Source organism: Rhea americana, unplaced genomic scaffold (genome assembly GCF_003343005.1).
Source record: "Rhea americana isolate MKP2758 unplaced genomic scaffold, rheAme1 scaffold_21, whole genome shotgun sequence".
Taxonomy (NCBI): domain Eukaryota; kingdom Metazoa; phylum Chordata; class Aves; order Rheiformes; family Rheidae; genus Rhea; species Rhea americana.
In genome coordinates this window covers 4,325,702-4,343,546 of record NW_028186258.1, presented here as the reverse complement: position 1 = coordinate 4,343,546, position 17,845 = coordinate 4,325,702, and the positions used below count along the sequence as shown (strand labels likewise).

Here is a 17,845-nt window from a genome sequence, read left to right as displayed (position 1 = left end):
CTGTGGTCACTGAAATTACAGAGCTCCACAAGGACCTATTAAGTTTATCCACTTTCAAATTGAATTAACTGGCACTGGGCTCCCACATCCCTCCCAACCAGTCCTGAGGCCAGTCCCGCAGCCTGAAATACAAAGGGAACCTTTACCAAAGTGCTCATCAACTTGTAGAGTCTGCTCATGTTCCTGCTTAAGAAATTATGAAATTAGCACCCTGCTGCAAGTATGCCTCATTACTTTAAAAAATCAATGTGAATGTAAAATAGTATCAAACAGAGCATGACGAACTACAGGATCACTTACAAAAAAGAATAAATGCAAGTGGCAAACTGATGACTGCAGACAGGAAAATGGCCTCTTTTTCTTAAATTATATTTCAGCAATGACAGGAACCATGATTATATTTAAGGTTAATCCCACAGTCATACCTCTGGGATTTAATAACTTGTTCATTTAAAAAAATCTTCAGACTCACACTTTCAGACAAACCTTTCAGAAACATAGTGAAACTCATCTCTAAATTATTCTACTATAGATATAGGAAAATACCATCAATTTTCTGGATTTAAACCAAAATAACTGGTGAAGAACTCAGCCCATAGCTCTTCCTTTAAGATACACAGAATAGCTTATAGATGCCTTATTTACATACGTATTTGAGACAATATTTTAAAATACATCAGAAGGCATTTTAACTCCAGCATATGAAAGCTTCACCTTCTCACTCTAAAAGTTCATTGTCTCTTACTGCTAATTTCATATTAAAAGGCCTCACAGAATTATTTTCTCAGCATATACAGCATTTATCTAAAACTACTGAAGTATCAACAGCACAGCTCACTTTTCCTTTCTCCACTACTCCCTGTGATTTCACTTTGTGAATGCACAGTATGTTCTGCAACATTTTCATATTTTCTGCAAAGAAAAATGACATTAATTTTGTCTGTTGTTTTTGAAGTTTTTCAGTGTTTATTTTTGTAGTTTTCCATAGGTTTTGAAATACCTAATTACTGCCACCTTTAACAGAAACTATCTCTATACACTAATACGAATATGTAGAAACTGCTACTGTACCGTGTTGTAGAGCTTTTGCTGACGACTTAATTATAACAGTGCCTAAAAGTACTATTAAACTTGATGGTCTGTCAGAGTTTCCATTGTAAACCACGATTTTCAGAGTTACATAACTCCAGTGTATTAAATCGTTGAGGACTTGTACACATGCTGCTAACTTAGACATGTTCTCCATTTTCCAAAAGGATAAATTAGAGAAGCCTTTCTTGAATTGCTGAATACGTAACTAACAGACTTGCAGTCGCTTCAGATGCCATTTGTCTTTTCAAAGATTCACGTAGAGCAAGATCGTGTCACTTGAAACAGATTCTGCTAGCAAATCTTGTTTCTTCAATGACATCCACGGGCATGACCCACTGCGCTGCTCCGCGTGAGAGGCTGCGATAGGCTTGCTCTCCAGGCAGCGCAAACAACGTCCAAGGGAGAAAGGAAGAGGCAGCTTTAAGCCACCTTTGAGCTTCTCTAACTTTCAGCTGTTCTCTGGACTGGAGAGTACCCAGACATAAACTGATAGTTCAAGAGGCATATTTAAGTTATGGTAGTTTACACAAATAATCCTATACTTTAAATACCTACCAGAAAACACTGCAACCCTATGTTTGACACATCTCTCCCTTCTTAACGCTTCCACTTTTACACCAGCATTTAGAAAAGTCTTCCAAATACTTAGAGACCCTAATACACTGCCAGAAGAGAAATAAAAATGCCTTAATGTACATGGAATTTTAATCCTGTACCTTTGCATGTATGTTTATAGCAGGAACAACACAATACTATTATTATGACTAGCCACAACACAGTTGTTCTCAGAAATATTCAAAGACCACTGAGTTCAAAGAAAGAAGCTGAGTTACCTGGAAGGTCATGCTAAGTGATACGTAATGGCAAGAAAAGGCTGTCACTGCCTCTAAAGCCATCACAGTAACACCGCCGGACGAGGTGGGGTTTGAAATAAATCATAGCTTTACTCTGATGACCTGTCCTAGGACAAACTAATGCCCTGGCTCATGGAGTCAGTAAGACCCCAGGTTCAGCACAAATGCCCTCATCCACTTGTGGGTGACAGTAACCTCCCAGGCCCCCGAGGGACGACTGCTCTCTAAGGAGAGTGACCGGGTCCTGCCACTCCTTTCACAACGGTGCTCAGGTCAGACGCGTAACCCTCTGATCGCCAGAATCAGCCTAGTCTTCACTGGCTGCTAGACAGAAAATCAGTTACATTTCTCTTTACACAGCCAAGTAATGCCAAGATTTTGCTCTTTTTTTTTTTTGTTAGCTTACCTTGTGGTGGCTGAGTCCCATGAAATTGAAAATTTATGAGGAATATGATATTAGCTTGAGAGCCCTCCTTTTAAAGCATATGTACCTTCCAAGATGATACATACAAAACGTCTCAAAATTCAATTTTTAAATTTAGAGTTTTAAAAACTTCACATTTGGAAAGAACCCTGCCTCTCAGTTTTAATAAAAATTTCCATAAATACTTTTGAGCAGCTGTGTTAGAATGTTGCCTTTCCTCCTTGTTTCAAAATACTTCTGAACATATATCAACAGTATTTTACCTCCTTGCCTGAAATTCTTCAAATTTTTGGATGCACTGAAACATTGCTGTTTTTTGATAGAATGTCATTCTCTGACTTCTATCATTCCCAAAGAAACTCATAACAAATTGGATTTTTTTGCTTTTGTTTTTAATTGACATTTTTTCCCTCATTCCATCATTTTGCTGCTTACACTGAGAAGCTTTTTTAAAAAAATCATGAAAGTGCAGATTGACTTAAGTCATTTACCAATTATTAAATTTACATTCCTTGTTACACAGTGCCAAAATTTAACTTTCTATCACAATGGCTGTCTAAAAATAATATTCTACTATACTTATTTATTGAGTTTTAATCTTTTTAGAAAGATATGAATACCAGTATCCATAATTTACAGACGAGAAAATGAAGGCAAGGAGAAACAGTACCTTGTTCACTCACAGGCCCCAAAAGAAGAAGAGACAAACTCCTATGACCTATGCTATATCCCTATTTATTAAGTCAGTGTTGCTAACAATTTCTGGATATGCAGGATGTACATAACTCATTCTGGTACCTGTAGAAAACTACACATCCATAGTCTTACCCTTGCAATTAAGCTAGATCTAAAAATGATGTCACTTTGTGCATGAGCAACCCAGCATGAAGGCATCGATAAATCTTTGCCCGTTTTTCAGAGAGTCTCTCTGTGAGAGATTGCTCTGGCAGTAAAATAAAAATATCACGTACCTGTGTAATTCTAAAGTTCTTGGGACTTTAAGAAAGAATAAAAGGCAGGCTACCCTCAGCATTTTAGAAGCTGAATATAAAAATGTTCAAGCATAAAAACTTGAAGATGTAGAAGGTCCTTTATAAGAACCCAGGAACAAGAGCTGGTCTTGTAGATTGTATCAACTGTGCTGCAAAAGACCTGAAAGCTGTTGGGTGAATTAAGGATGGAGTATGTTCCATTCCTGTTCTGAATACCCGAAAGGCCCGCTTTGTCTTGAACACTGAATGTCTTCGCTGTTGCGGGTTTCCATCTGACACTTCATGTTATGTCAGAGTAAGGATAGTTTTTGTGTTTAATATATTAGTGACTATGTGTTTTAATGAAGGTGCCCTGTATTCCAGAGCTAGCAAATGCACGATGTGTTGCTGCGGTCGCCAAGATAAGTAGTAATTTTTAAATAAACAGCAGTATAAACAGTTACATAAAACTCATGTAAATTGCTGGCACATAATTTTAGACTGGCTTCAGTTATGTAACTTACTTCTGGCCAAGTGTTTTTTTAATTCTCAATTCATGCACTTAGAAATAAAGGGACAAGTTTCTTTTCACCTGTTTCTTTTCTATTCGCTATCTTTCTGGTACACTGAGCATACCTTCAAGAGCTCATCAGAGAGACAGATGGACAGACAAGAGACAAAGTGAAGGTACAAAACATCTCCTGATCTTATTGTAGACCCATTCAGGAAAGGGGCATCTTCCTCTAAGCAAACAGCCCAAATCACAGTAGAATGTCACTTCTCTTGGCATTTGTTTTTACTCACACTTCCAATTATTCCCTACATTGCTGTGCAGCTTAAATAGATTGAAAGACATGATTTATGTTGCCAAGTTGGTGGGAACTACTGAACAGTGTACTGAGCTGGGGTTCTGGGTCTGATTCTTTCATTTGCTTCGGGTTTGCTGTGTGACCTTGGGTAAACCATTGTGCCACTGCAGCTTTAAATCCAGACTCTTCAGGAGCAAKGATGTTCTCTCTTCCCCTTCCTCCCTATGTCCAGGGCCTAGGCTCAAGGACACTGTGATCCTAGCTAGTGTTCCCAAGGACCCTCACACACAGAACCACAGAATCAATAAGGTTGGAAGGGACCTCTGCATATCATCTAGTCCAGCCTCCCTGCTCCTAGGGTCACCTAGACCATGTTAGGCAGGGCTGCATTCAGGCGGGTTTTGAGTATCTCCAGAGAAGGAGACTCCACAACCTCTCTGGGCAACCTGTTCCGGTGCTAAGAGAGTGTTACTGTCACCCGGAAGTGGATGAGGGCATTTGTCCTAAACCTGGGGTCTTACTGCTAAATATGTTTTAAAGGGGTTTCTGATTTTAGAGCTCTCATTCTTTCTGTTTTACATTTCAAAGGAAGCTATAGAACAATGTATTATTATTTGTATAATAATAACAAATAACATTTTTTTCTGTCTGCTGATCTTTAAAAAGTAATTATAATTTACACTCATAGTATCTTAGCAGCTTGATTCAAGGACATTGAGCACTGTCATTTGTTTGAATAAAGATAAGATGAACAGGAATTGTCACAGTCTCAGGTGGCAAAGATAACAATAGCTGATTCTGCAACACTCAAACAGCAGTCAGCTGAAAGAGGTTTTCTTTCATCCCAATATCACCTATACTAAATCACTGACTGTCCTATTTTAGATCACTGTATCAACAAGAGCTGAACAGGTTTCCCTAAGGACACTGTTGCCAAATCTTGGTCTATGGACTACTGTTTCTCTGAAAGGAACATTTTGTAATTCAGACTACTAAATCCCTTCTTAATCCAGCCTAGAAAAGAGAGTTCAGAGCAGCTAGGAGTTTGTCAGTGGACACAGCACCATCATCTCAGATGGAGAACAGAGCTGAGTGAATACTGCAAACAAGCTCTACATTTATTCATTCAATTTTTGCAGATTTCAGTTCTGGCTCTCATGTTTGGGAACTCTCCATAGAATGATAGCAGAAAGACAAGTCACACCAGCTGCATGGAATACTTGCAGAGATCCCTGCATGGTGCCTCCACTGAGAAGTCTGGCACTGAGGAGTCTGTATGTGTTCCCATTTTTCACATGAAGTTTGTAATCCACCCATAAATGCAGGCTAACTCAGAACACTCAGAGTCTGTGACATTTTGCTTGATGAGTGTAGATAGGGACAATATGATACAAGCCACAACATTTACAAAAGGGACAGGCAAACTTTTCCTTTGTTTGTTTGGAGACTGGAATTTATTACAGCACCTAAGGGATTCAGACATATTGCTGTGCAAACACAGAAGTTAAAACAATGTAGTCATGGCCTGGCATTATGACTTCTAGGTATCACACAAATTAAAAATGGGGTTCCTACCTGTCTTAAATACCAGCCTTCGTTATTTTGGATTTTATCTATTATTTCAGTTGTTTCTATAAACTCATTCAAGCTGTTTTTACTGAAATGGTAGGAACATTAGTAAGGCTGAAGAGGAATGAGGAAAAGCGGTGAACAACACTGTGTCCACCTAAAGTAAATAAAGCTTTACTGTGCTACAGTGTGAAAGAGAAGAGTATGGCAGACTATGCCTAGAGAGTATATCTTCATTTGAAATGTCCAGGGGTGTGAGTAATAAGCTACTGCTAGTTTCTGAGAAATTTTTAAAATGTTCAAATACTTTATTTATTTGTAGTAAAGCTCCTTCCAAACAGCTGTGGATTCCTTTACCTTTTATGCCTGCTAATAATAACAGATGAATTTAAATCACCTTTTCTGTGATATTGTTTCAGGATATTCCTTTGACTGAGGCCAGAAAAATCAAGGCATAAAAGAGATCATTATAGGCAGCATCATGACAGTGGGCTCAGTACTAAAGAAACATCTTTGCTTGATCTTGGTTTCACCAGTTCATTTTATGGCAGATATATATTACATTCATGACGTATCATTTCTTATTGCTTTGCAGTAAAATTCTTACCGACAGAAAATATGAAAAGGATTGACTGTTTCCTCTGAAGTATTTAATTAATGTTGTCCACCAGCTAACAATTCTTTATCTGCTGGTAGTGAGGTCAGTTAATGCAGTGGAAGAAGGAATTTCTTCCTTTTTGTTAGCGTGAACGAAATTTCTTACTAACAGTTATAAATAACTAAAAATACACGCTGTGGAGGTGCATATTGCCTTCCAACGCAGGCCAGTGGTTAAAAATCTAATGCAGAACTCTACATTGTAACAGCATAAACCCACTCTTGCTGTGAAAAGGAAAGTAGGAGAAAACACGTTACAACTGTGAAAGGGGACTGCAGAATAAATGAAGCTCTCGCAAAAGGCTAGAAAGGTGGAACAGGCTCAGGCTCCAGCTTTGCAATTTTCCACTCCCAAGTGCGTAGTTTTTACTCATGTAATCTGTGTAACCAAAGCCGTTTGGGAAGCTTATGAAAGTAAGGACTACTCATCTGTGGGTTAGGTACAGCTTCTTCCCAAAACATAACACATTCAAATCTGATAAAAACGACCAGTTGGGAAAATGCAAACAACAAAAACAATCATTTGTCAAAACGTACAAGACATTCACAAAGTGGAACACTGCACAGCAATGTCAACAAAGAAAGAAAGTACACAAATCTGTATTTCAATTAACCAATTTAATGGGATTGCAGTGCTTTTCCTTTGGAGCTCTTGTAATCTTTTTTTTTTTTTTTTTTTTTAGAGTGGAGCCTTATCTGAATAGAGGCTGATTGATTACATTTAAGGCATTTATTTCTTTCTAAACTAATACCTACAGTAATTTAAAGTGCTTTCTCTTCTCCATAACACTGCAGCCAGTTGTCATGGGCAAAACACTCCTGATTTGGGGAATTTTTACTTAATTAAATTTATTGCCCATTAACACAAACTTCTAATCACTGATTCAGGTATTGAGAGAAAACAAACAAACAAACAAACACTTAAGTAAACACCTTTCCTCCCCCTCTTCCAGGCTCAGCTTAAGCTAAACACCTATCCTACCTCTTTCATAGTCCCTACAGCCCCTGATTTCACCATGGGTTATGTTTAGTCCTTGCCAACTCCTTCAGGGAGGCAATGGGCAGCACAGGAGTTTGGGGTGCAACCTGCTACTCCCCTGTGTTTCTTGCTGGCCCTCCTCTGCTCCTCACCATCCCCACTCAGGTGCAAGTTGCCATGGCTGTGGTCCTTGGAGGGCCCCAGCCCTGGTGTGAATTGCCCAAGGGCTGCAGTCTCTTAAGGGTGCACCCTTGGTCATGAAACAGCTCCTTCCAAGAGCACTTCTCCAGCCCCATATCTTCTCAAACATCTCTCTGTGTGTCTCCTTAGACATCTGCTCATGCATCTCCTCCCCTATTGGCTCCTGCTCTTAAAACTGAGCTAGGATGCTGTGGGCTCCTCTGATGGCTGATGTTTTTGAGTGTGATGGATTGTCTTCATTGGTTTCAGAGCTGGCTGGGCCTCGCTGTGATCAGCAACTGTCAGTTCCTGGCATCTTCCCACACAAGCACCACTGCAGCCTTGGGCTACCAAAACCTGCCATGTGTGCCCAACACAACACTCAGGCATGAGCTAATTGGGTACCCATGCATGAACCAATTGGGTGCTCACCCATGAGTTAACAGGGCACTCGTGTGAACCAGTTGGGCAGTCATGAGTAATTTAATTGGGTGCCCATGCATGCACTGATTGGGTGCTCATGCATAAATTAGTTGGGTACTCATGCACAAACTAATTGGGCACTCATGCATGAATGCAGTAAACTCTGCAATTTATGCTCAATATACCTGGTAAGATCTTGAAGCAAATCTAAGGGCCTAGTTTCAAATTTATATTCATTTATCAGTCCTATGCATCAGATCTAATCACTAGAAGAATATCAGCTTCTGAGTGGACAGGTAAAGTGACTACTTCAGAGCCTCTACACATATATGTGGACAAGGAAAGACCATGATGGACCACAAAAGACTTCAGCAATAAAGCGGTGAGCACAGAAACATTACCCCATTCCCTCTGAAGAGATTCTGCTACTTAATCTTATTAGCAGCTAACATTGTTAAGTTTGCAGTAATGAAGCATTACCAAACCCATGGATCAAAAGATCTGCTAAAGAAGGGCTCTCCTTCAAGACAGAAAAAGAAGGTCTTGGGTTCCAGTCCTGTCACTGACTATAGGAAATTCACCTCTTCTATGCTAGCTTCCCTGTCTATAAACTAGAAGCTTTACTGTTTAGCGACATGCAAAGCATTTTTTAAAATGCTTATTAATGCTGTTAAGTCAAAGCAAATGTAAAAGGTAAAGCAATGTCTAAACTTAAGCCTCATCATGATATGAGCCTTTTTCTCAGATACACCAAAGACGGACAAAAACAGACCCTAGACGTCTGGGTTTTCTCACAGTCATTCATCTTGAGCTACTGTTCAAAATTCTTATAAAACACAAAGCAGGAGGAAAGAATGATTGAATTGAATAATGTGTGTCTGATCCACTACATTACTTAATTATACTCTCACTTAATATGTAATCCAACCTCAAAGGTGTCTTTAAATACATAGCAGGCTTAACAGAAAATTTAAGAACTTCTACTGCACTACAGACATTGAAAGGAGTTAGAAAGGTTTGTTGTAACATTTAAACATTTCTGTACTTGCTATGCATAAAAATAGAAGTCAAATTGCACAGTCCTGTTAGCTACCAAAATGTAATGTGCAAATAAATTGCCCAGGAGACCTAATAAAATGCCATAAATGAAGTACTGTAAAAAATATCAGACCACACCTATTCAGCAGGATAAATTCAAATGTCTTACAAAGAAATGTATTCTCTTTCCTTTTTTATGGAGTAAAGAACAGATYTGAGGAAAGAAAGAATGAGTTTCAGAATACACACAAACTTTGACTAATAAGTGAAAAACATTTCAAAATTAAGTTGAATTCTGCTACAAACTGGATCAGGATCAGGGTATGACACAGAATTTACTTTATAAGGATGTACAGATATTAATGTTAAAGCAGCCCAGTTTCATACATAAGATCCACTTCCATAAGCATTCACTTCCACATCCAGAGTTCTTCCAGAATTCAAGCAAAGCTCAGCCTTACTATCTTCTACTTTGAGTGGCACTGCAATGTGAACAGTTACCAAGAAAGCAGAAGAAAAGATGGAGTGGAGGTATCTCGTATTTTACACACACACACATGCACTTGCAAATAAATAAGCAAATACGCACAAGTATGTCCTTTGTGTAAACTCTACCTGATGGACTAGCCAAACCTCTGTGGAGCCAAACCCCCACAGTACTGGTCCTGCCTATGCAATACTGGAAGGATCACTGCAGGAAGCCTGCAATCCAAATTCAGTCAAATACGGCAGGTCTACTACAGATAAACAGATCAAATACACAATTACAAAATTTGTAATAAGTGTGTGTGTGTATGCGCACCGTGACAATCAGAGGCCCAGTCAGATTTGTGAGATTATTTGGTTGTAGAAGGATTATTCCTGTAAGTCAAACATGCAGAATCACACAAAATTCCTAAGACAGTTTTTATAAAATTCTTGAGGCTTTTCACACAGAAATTTTTAATGAAAGATTTCCACTGACAAAGTGAGATCTCAATTGATAACCTCAGACAATGATTTTTTGGGGCTGCAGAACACATAATATATAGGCCCACCTTGGCAAACTTCCTCATCYTGTGATCTTGGATGCTGACCTTTAATGAAAAGGCAGCTCAGTAGACCAAACCAAGTCTGTTCCTTTGGTTGAGACTTCCAGTGACGACATCAAATTGCACCAACTCTCCTGGACAAATGTATTTGCCTATAATCAACATGTTCCACTCAGGCCACTGAACTGGATCAGACAGCAACATATTTTGCCTACTGCACATCTTACTAAGGCTGAACCAATGATTTAAAAATAATTTATTCTAATGCAAAAAATTTTGAAAAGACCACAAATTGGCTAGGAGGAAGGAAAGCAGTAGGTGATCTTTTGTCAAAAATTGAACAACACATAACGCTCTTTCCTGATCTAAGCTAAGCTGCCTCTTTAAAAGAAAAAAGAGTTACATTGACATCAAAAAAGAAAAAATCTTCCCTCCATCCAACAGAAATCTTAGAAGGCAGTTGGGCAATCCTGACAAACATAAGTTATTCCACTATAACAAACAAACAAAAAACTTAAGGACTAAAGCAGCCGAGACAACTTAGCATTGCTACCTGGAAAATAACATGGTATCTGAGTCCATAGCTATATTCAAACAGAAAGTAGATCAGCTCTGTTTGCCACATAAATGAGGTTCAGATTTTCCTCTCTTTCTCTCTCTTCAAACATAAATAGCTCATCTCTCAAATAAATTAGCTCAACTTTGGTACAGAAGCTGCCTTAATTTTTTGCAAAAATGTTTGCTCAGGAAATTGTAAATAAAGTACAAATTCAGATTTTCCATTGCATGGTGGTCCTTCTCAGTAGGTAATGTTCAGCACGGTGTCCACTTTTCTTCCTTATCCTATACTTGGGGATTAGAGTACTATTATGACAGCTTTTGATAGGAAATAGATGCAAAATATTATGCAATAAGAGGAGGCTAAACTATACTTATTCATCACAGAAGCAAAACAATAATCAGGTTTAAAATGAGCAGAAAATAAGTGTAATCTTTTTCTTTGAATTGAACTGATTTTTTTGTGTGCGCGTGTTGCGTACTATATGTGAACACCATCAGAAAGGCTAACTGGTAAAAGACAGCAATTCTTAAAAGCCCTCCAAGCACCTACTACCCAGCTCCAATGTGTCTGTGTCTAGAAGCCTATCTGGATAATGATGCTGCTGTGATATTTTGCGTCAAGGTAGTTAAGAGTAGTGTAGCTCTGGGGTAAAAAAACATCATGCAGTAACAACATGAGCAGTGTGTACAAAATGTTGTATAATAAGGTTCACCTTATTTTCAAACTCTGGCAAGTTATTTTGTGTGATAGTGTAGAACATTTTGATTGCAGTTTCAAAGACACAAAACCAACGCAAGCCTTAATATTTCCATGATGGTTTGTATAGTTTGACTTCAGCACAAGATTAACCAAGGACAGGGGCTTTTCTTCTCAGTATTACAGTGATGGTTCACATCCTTCTTAAAGCTGGCTGGAGTAGTGTGTCTCTGGCTTTAAATCTCTCTCTAGTGCAGAAAAGATTATTACTATTATTATTGATTTATGTCATGCCTGTCTGCTTCCAACCTCAAAACACTTTACTAAGTTACAATATACATAGGAATAATTTCACTGCAGCCACCACCACACTGTACCCTTCTCTGTAGGGAAACTGAAGGGAGCCATTAGGATGGTGCCTGCAACATTAAACAACAATCCAAGGGAGGAAGTAAAGAATACGCTGGCTCCTTAAAGCAATGGCTCCACAGAATGCAATCACTGAACTGCCATCCAGCTGGGACACCAAAGTCAATACCCATTCACCATGTGTGGTTAAAATTAAATCTCCTAATGAAGTGAGAGGGTTTTAGTGGTTAGAGAGTGAGTGCAAAGTATTATTCTCCTCTATTATTATTTGTAAGTTATATAGCTAACATGGGAAAGGATCACACACAAGAAAATAGCAAACAGACAATGTTCCAAGCCTAGCTTCGAAATGACATTTGAGCAAATAAAACTTTGGAAAAATATGTAAAAAAAATATGACACAAAAAGGGAACTGGCAGTTTCTCAACGTTTTTAAGGAACTAAACTAAACTGAAGTGATGTCAGGTTTTTATCCTCTATAAAGTCCAGAGAAAGAACATTATTAGCATTTGTTAATGAGCAAGTATTCCCTAAACACTACTAGAAGTGCTCCTGTACTTTTCTTCACTAAAAAAAGAAGTATCAGGGAAAAAATCTGTAACAGTTTATTTTTGGTCCTGAATTAGCAAAATGCTTAGATGATTTTCAGGATTGGGGATTTCTATATCAGATTAAAAAGATCCTCAGACAGTGCTATCAAGCTCTTTTCATGGCTAGTAATTGCTAGCTGGTTCTAATCTTTCAAGTGATCATTTGGAAGGTTCATTTTATGGCCCCTCAAACTAGCACAAAAAAATCTCACTCCTTAATGTAATAAACAATTCTACAACCAGTGCTTAATTAATTCCCAAAAGTCACTAAAAGGAGCTATTAATGATCTTTCTTTTTATCTAACCATAAATATGCAGGTCTCCTGGGATAAAGGATTTTGAAAGAACATTCTGGCAGGACTAATTGTCACTTGTCAACTTGATAAAGCATAAAATGATCACCAATGAGGATAATTCAAAATGCAAGAGCACTGCTATCTAGTCTGATTAGAAAGTTAGGTCATGTTGGATTAAATTTCTCTTAATATTGTACTTACCAAAAAGAGAACAGAGCTGTGGCATGGTGCAAAACAGATTCAAACCAAATGTATATGCAAGAGGAGAAAACCACAACCTTTAGAAAATATTTTTAAAAAATTGATTGTATTTGAGGATTTCCTTTACTGTGGAAATACCAACATTTATGATAAATTGTGGACAATGCATCAGAGTTGCACAAAATCTGCTTATTACAAAGTGCAGGCTAGTATTTTCAAGAGAATTTAAGTGTTTTAGGAGCCCAACTATCATTTGCACTAGTAAATCAGGCAGTAGGAAGCCCTTAAATAAAATCTAGTTTCTTGGCAACCCAAACCCATTGTTGAAAATTAGATTTAGGCTCTTAAAGGGCTTTGATGTTTTTCAAAATCACACTTCCTGCAGCACTCCAGAGCTGACTAGGTATAATACAGTAATTTACCCTTCTACTGAGGTTATAAACAATGGAATCACTTTGACGGTCTTAGTCATGTCTGGGGGTTGTTCGTAGGTTCTTTTTTTTGTTTTTTTTTTTTTGCTTTTTTTTTAAAAAAACACTGTAAAAAAAATTCTACTGGCCAAACTCAGCTATGAAGTATGTGTGTCGGAGGGCGGGGGGAGGAGAGGAGGAGAGAATCTGCCTATTCCAAAATTAACTTATGCAGTCCTTTGTGTGCAGATACTAGTTGGGCCTGGGCACCTGCATTTCCCACCCTCAGAGGAGCCCCACAAACTATTGGGCACTCTCCTGGACTGGTGCTCTCTGAACATCTCCTGCTGGAGCAATCACTGCGACACACACACACAAAGATGAAACACACTGCCCCACAGCCCAGTCATTATGGTTCTTGCTACTGATACGAAAATCCAAGGTTCAGATACCTCTCCAACAAATTTTTAATTATTAATGCAAGCTGGAACAGACACAACAGGAAGACAGAGATACAAGTAGAAGGAAATCAACTAAGAGGATGTTCAGGGTCCCCATTTTTTGCCCTCCCTGAGGCAGGCAAAGGTGGTGCCAGTTCTTTAGAAGAGTGCTTTTATGTGGAAGGAGATTCCTGATATGTATGCCAGGGTTCCACTGGAAGATGGAGGTTTCTGATTGCTGCACTTAGCTTGGAAGAACTTACTGTTCCAAACATTTTATAAAATCTGAAAGTTCCTTTAAACATGAAAATTTAAAATTTCTCATTTTTGTTCTAACCTGCAATAAAACTTTTTTTAAAGTTGGAATTTCCTGTGGAACAGAAACTCTGTTCTGAAACCATTTCTATTCAAGAGAGCTATTCAGAGGGAAGCATTTTCCTATTCATTCCACTTCACAACTAACTGGTGCCACCCCAAATGTATTGCTCTTCCAGGAATGATGTGGCAGCCTTGGAATAGCTAATTAGTTGGGCTGTATGATGCTGTTGCCAGAAGTTTCAGCTTCCAGAGGCATTCCTTTAAGAAATGGTGGTGTGGGTTTGGCATTTACAAAGATACACATGGTTTCAGAGGCCCACAGGCACCAAGAGTTAGCTTGTGTTTTATAGCTGGCTCATCTCAACTCATTCACTGAGCTGATGTCCCAACCACAGCGAGTCAAGCAAACTTCATCAAAACACTAAAGGAGAAAGCTTTTGGTTAACTTAATTTTCTTTTTTGAAAATTTCTTTTTCTGGGGAAAAAATCCATTCCTACAGTTATTGACAGCAAAAATGATTAAATTCAAAAGATCCGAATTACAGTGCAATATACTCTCTTGTAGATAAATATCCTTGTCACTTAGGCCTCAAAGTTTTGCACATTGTTAAGATAAATGAAAGATGTCTAAAATCAGTACCTTTATATTTGGTCACTACAGCTGAGTTGACACTCAGAGGTTCTTGGAAGGTGACAGTGAGTGATGTACTGCTTGTTACCATGAGACAGACATTGGTTGGCGCCTCAGGGGCTCCTGGGAGAGAAGAGAAAACATCAGCTCTTCAGCACAACAAATCCTATTCAAACAATGTTTCTGTGTCTTCAAAGAACCCACTGAAAATCACCCTGCAATTGTGAGCTTCGGGTTGTAGGTGTTTGTGTTCTCTGCCTTTTAAGCATTTTAATTAGTGCCCCTGTTAACAATATCCTGCAGACACCATTTGTTTCTATCATGGTTTTGGGCTCCTTTTGGTTAAAAATATCTTCCTGCATATATGTAACCCAATAAAACAGATTCATGCTAATTATGTCAATGAAAAGCCCCTATAAATCTCTTGGGGTGGGTAAGAGGGGAGAGAAAGGACAAAACCACAAAGAGCTAATTAAACCTTTATGGTTTCACTAACAAACTCAAATTTATCAAATGACAGAAACCATTTTTACATTATGAGATTCAGAAATTCTGTATTCCACAAATGTTTCAGTGTAGCAGTTCCAAAGTATATTTGTCAATTTAAGCTTAATGTCTTTTAAAACAATGCTGAATTGTTTTAAATTCAGAAATCAAACACAGAATGTCATGATTTAATGATGGTGTGAATAACAGTTTTTTCATTATAACTTACAATACTGCTGAATTTGCTGTATTTAATATCTAATACAAGGAGTACCAAATTTGCCTTGAAAAAATAATTTTAGAATACAGTAACCTTGTAAAAATTATTTGTAAGTCCATTTATATACAGGTGGCTGTAAAGATGTTAATGGCAATGATTGTACTTCATTGAATACAATACAGTTAAAAGGTTTAAATGTGAAACAGTTTGGCCCTGTTTGTTTGCTCCTTGCCATGAGTCCAAAATTACTTTTACTTTGGGTACAGACTCACTTGCAGAACCGTTTAAAGTGGTCCAATCTGTGACTGTTCTCATACGTAGATGTCAAAAAAAAAGATTACGTTTTCACAGATTTTTATGTGAGAATTTAAATTCCACTGTTTGGTCAAGTATTTAAAATTCCATTCTTCTAAAACAGAAATGTTTAAAACGAATTTTAAATTACAACAGAAAAAAGGCCAAAGTTCTGTCCCTCTTTCTTCTAGTCATATACTCTTAATAGATCTATTTTAAATTTTGATCACACTAAATGAAACCCAGAAGCAACTGTGAAGAGAAAGAAGCAGGACAGAATGCTTAGATCCTGAACCAAAACTTTGTAGGCGTCCTCTTATCAGTTTTAAGCAATCTGCTCCTAAAGGAGCTGTGTGCTTGATGCTCTCATATTTTTGATACTCTTTTGTTCTAACATCAATTCTCTTCTCATTATGGGTAATGCTATTTAGTTGTATTTCTCAGCTTTCCCACTTTATCACTTGTCTTGTTGTGAGTATCTTGTTGTGAGCAGTGTTGTATCAAAACATCTTTCTTTGACAAAGGCAGAGTATTCTCAGCTGCAGAGTTCTTGTCTTGAACTTCGTAATTACTTTCTTCTACTTACTAGCATGCTCGTAGCCTGCCTTCATGCGCTTGTATAGCCTGTATCTCCATTCCCATGCTTTTAGTTGCTTCTCTTTTTCTGTGTTGTCGATATCAAGGCCTTCATTCATCACTTGTGCAGACAACTCAGTAACTCGCTGCTGTGCTTCCTGAACCAACGCGCTCAGATGTGCTGACCTGCTTTCCATGTTAATAACTACCAAGAAAAGGGAAAAGTAAATAATCGCTTGATAGACTTAAGCGATAAAATTGTGGCCTTAGGCATTCAAATATAATCCATATAAGATCAAATCCTTGCAACACTGTCTTCTAGTAGATGTCCTGTAGTCAAGCGGATTACAGCCATGCCAATTTATACCACTTGAGGATCTGGTCACTTGAATAAATTAAGCAAGTTTTGCTTCCTAGTGTTTCTCACACGCTTTAGAATGTCTTAAATAGATTGAAATAGACTGTTTTAAGTTGGTGGAACATTAAAAAAAGAACTAAAACAATTAAACATTTTGTTTTCTATCCAGCCTCTACTTAACCACGACATCATTAGGTTCCACGGAAAAGAGAGGCTGGTATCGGTTATAGATAAACACGTACAATATATAAATCTCTGTAAGTGAAGAGAGATCTATTTGGCATACCTAAGAATGAGTGCTGTGTTTAAGGGCACTGGCTGGCCTTCAACAGATCTCTTTCCAGGTTTTCTTTGTGCTTTAGGGCCCCATATACATATATATCTATAGTGAACAATTTGACACACAGACGTTTTTCTCCAATGTACAGACAATTTCTGTCTATTTCTTGTCTATTCTGTTTGAATAGACAATTTCTATTCAACATATATTTGTCCCTCCAGTATGTCCATACAAACTTCTGAGTGCTATATAAAGATGAAAATGACAGTAACACAGGTTACAAGGTAAAACAGGCTTTGGTCCCATGTTCTTACGACTGCCCTAAATCAGCTCCTATGCAGTGTAACATGTAGAATCAATCACTATTTTCAGAACTGCTCTTAGCCTGAGCTTGTTCAACAGGTTAGAAAATGTAACTTGTAAAGCTGCTTAATGTGAGAAGTAATGCAACAACTGATCCGACGTTCAATGCACAGGAAATCACATACAAGAGAAGGAATTCTAAAACCACAGAAAATAAATTTTATCTAGTATCTGGTAATTTTGCAAAGAGCTCTCAGATACTCTTGATTTAAAAGGCCCCTATTTATCCAAAATGTTTCACTGCCACAAGCCACAACTCTTAGCAATGATGGGCAGTTGCTGCACAGAGACAGCCAGGCTCCTGGTTTCTCTAAGGTTTTTACAGGAACAGCATGAGACTTGCACAGGCTGCACTGATCATTTACTTGTATAAGAAAGGAGTAGACATCTATGAAAACATCAAAATGTTGTATAAGAGATCAAGACTCTGACTGGCTTTTGACACCAAAATGCCACATGATAGAAGATATCTGCCAGGCACGTAAGAACGTATTATTCCTAACCTGGAATCATAGGATTATAGGATAATTCAGGTTGGAAGGGACCTTTTCTAGTCTAATCTCCTTTTTAAAACAGTGTCAGCTCTTAGGTCAGGTTACTCAGACTTGATCCACTCTAGTCTCAAAAACTTCCCAGAAAATACTCAGGCTTTACAACCATTCTGGACAACTCATTCCACTGCTTGGCTGTCCTTAGGTGAAAGAGTTTTTCCTCTTATCCAGTCTGAA

General features: G+C 38.1%; 1 protein-coding gene across 1 annotated transcript in view; it reads right to left on the bottom strand.

Annotated features, from left to right (window-relative positions):
* The window catches only part of ANKFN1 (ankyrin repeat and fibronectin type III domain containing 1), a 63,566-nt gene that overhangs the window by 34,871 nt on the left and 10,850 nt on the right, over positions 1-17,845 (bottom strand). The window contains exons 3-4 of the mRNA XM_085304823.1: positions 16,127-16,321; positions 14,550-14,663 (exon numbers count right to left, since the gene is read on the bottom strand). Coding sequence (XP_085160949.1) covers positions 14,550-14,663; positions 16,127-16,321 — 309 coding nt within the window. The remainder of the gene's footprint in view (positions 1-14,549; positions 14,664-16,126; positions 16,322-17,845) is intronic.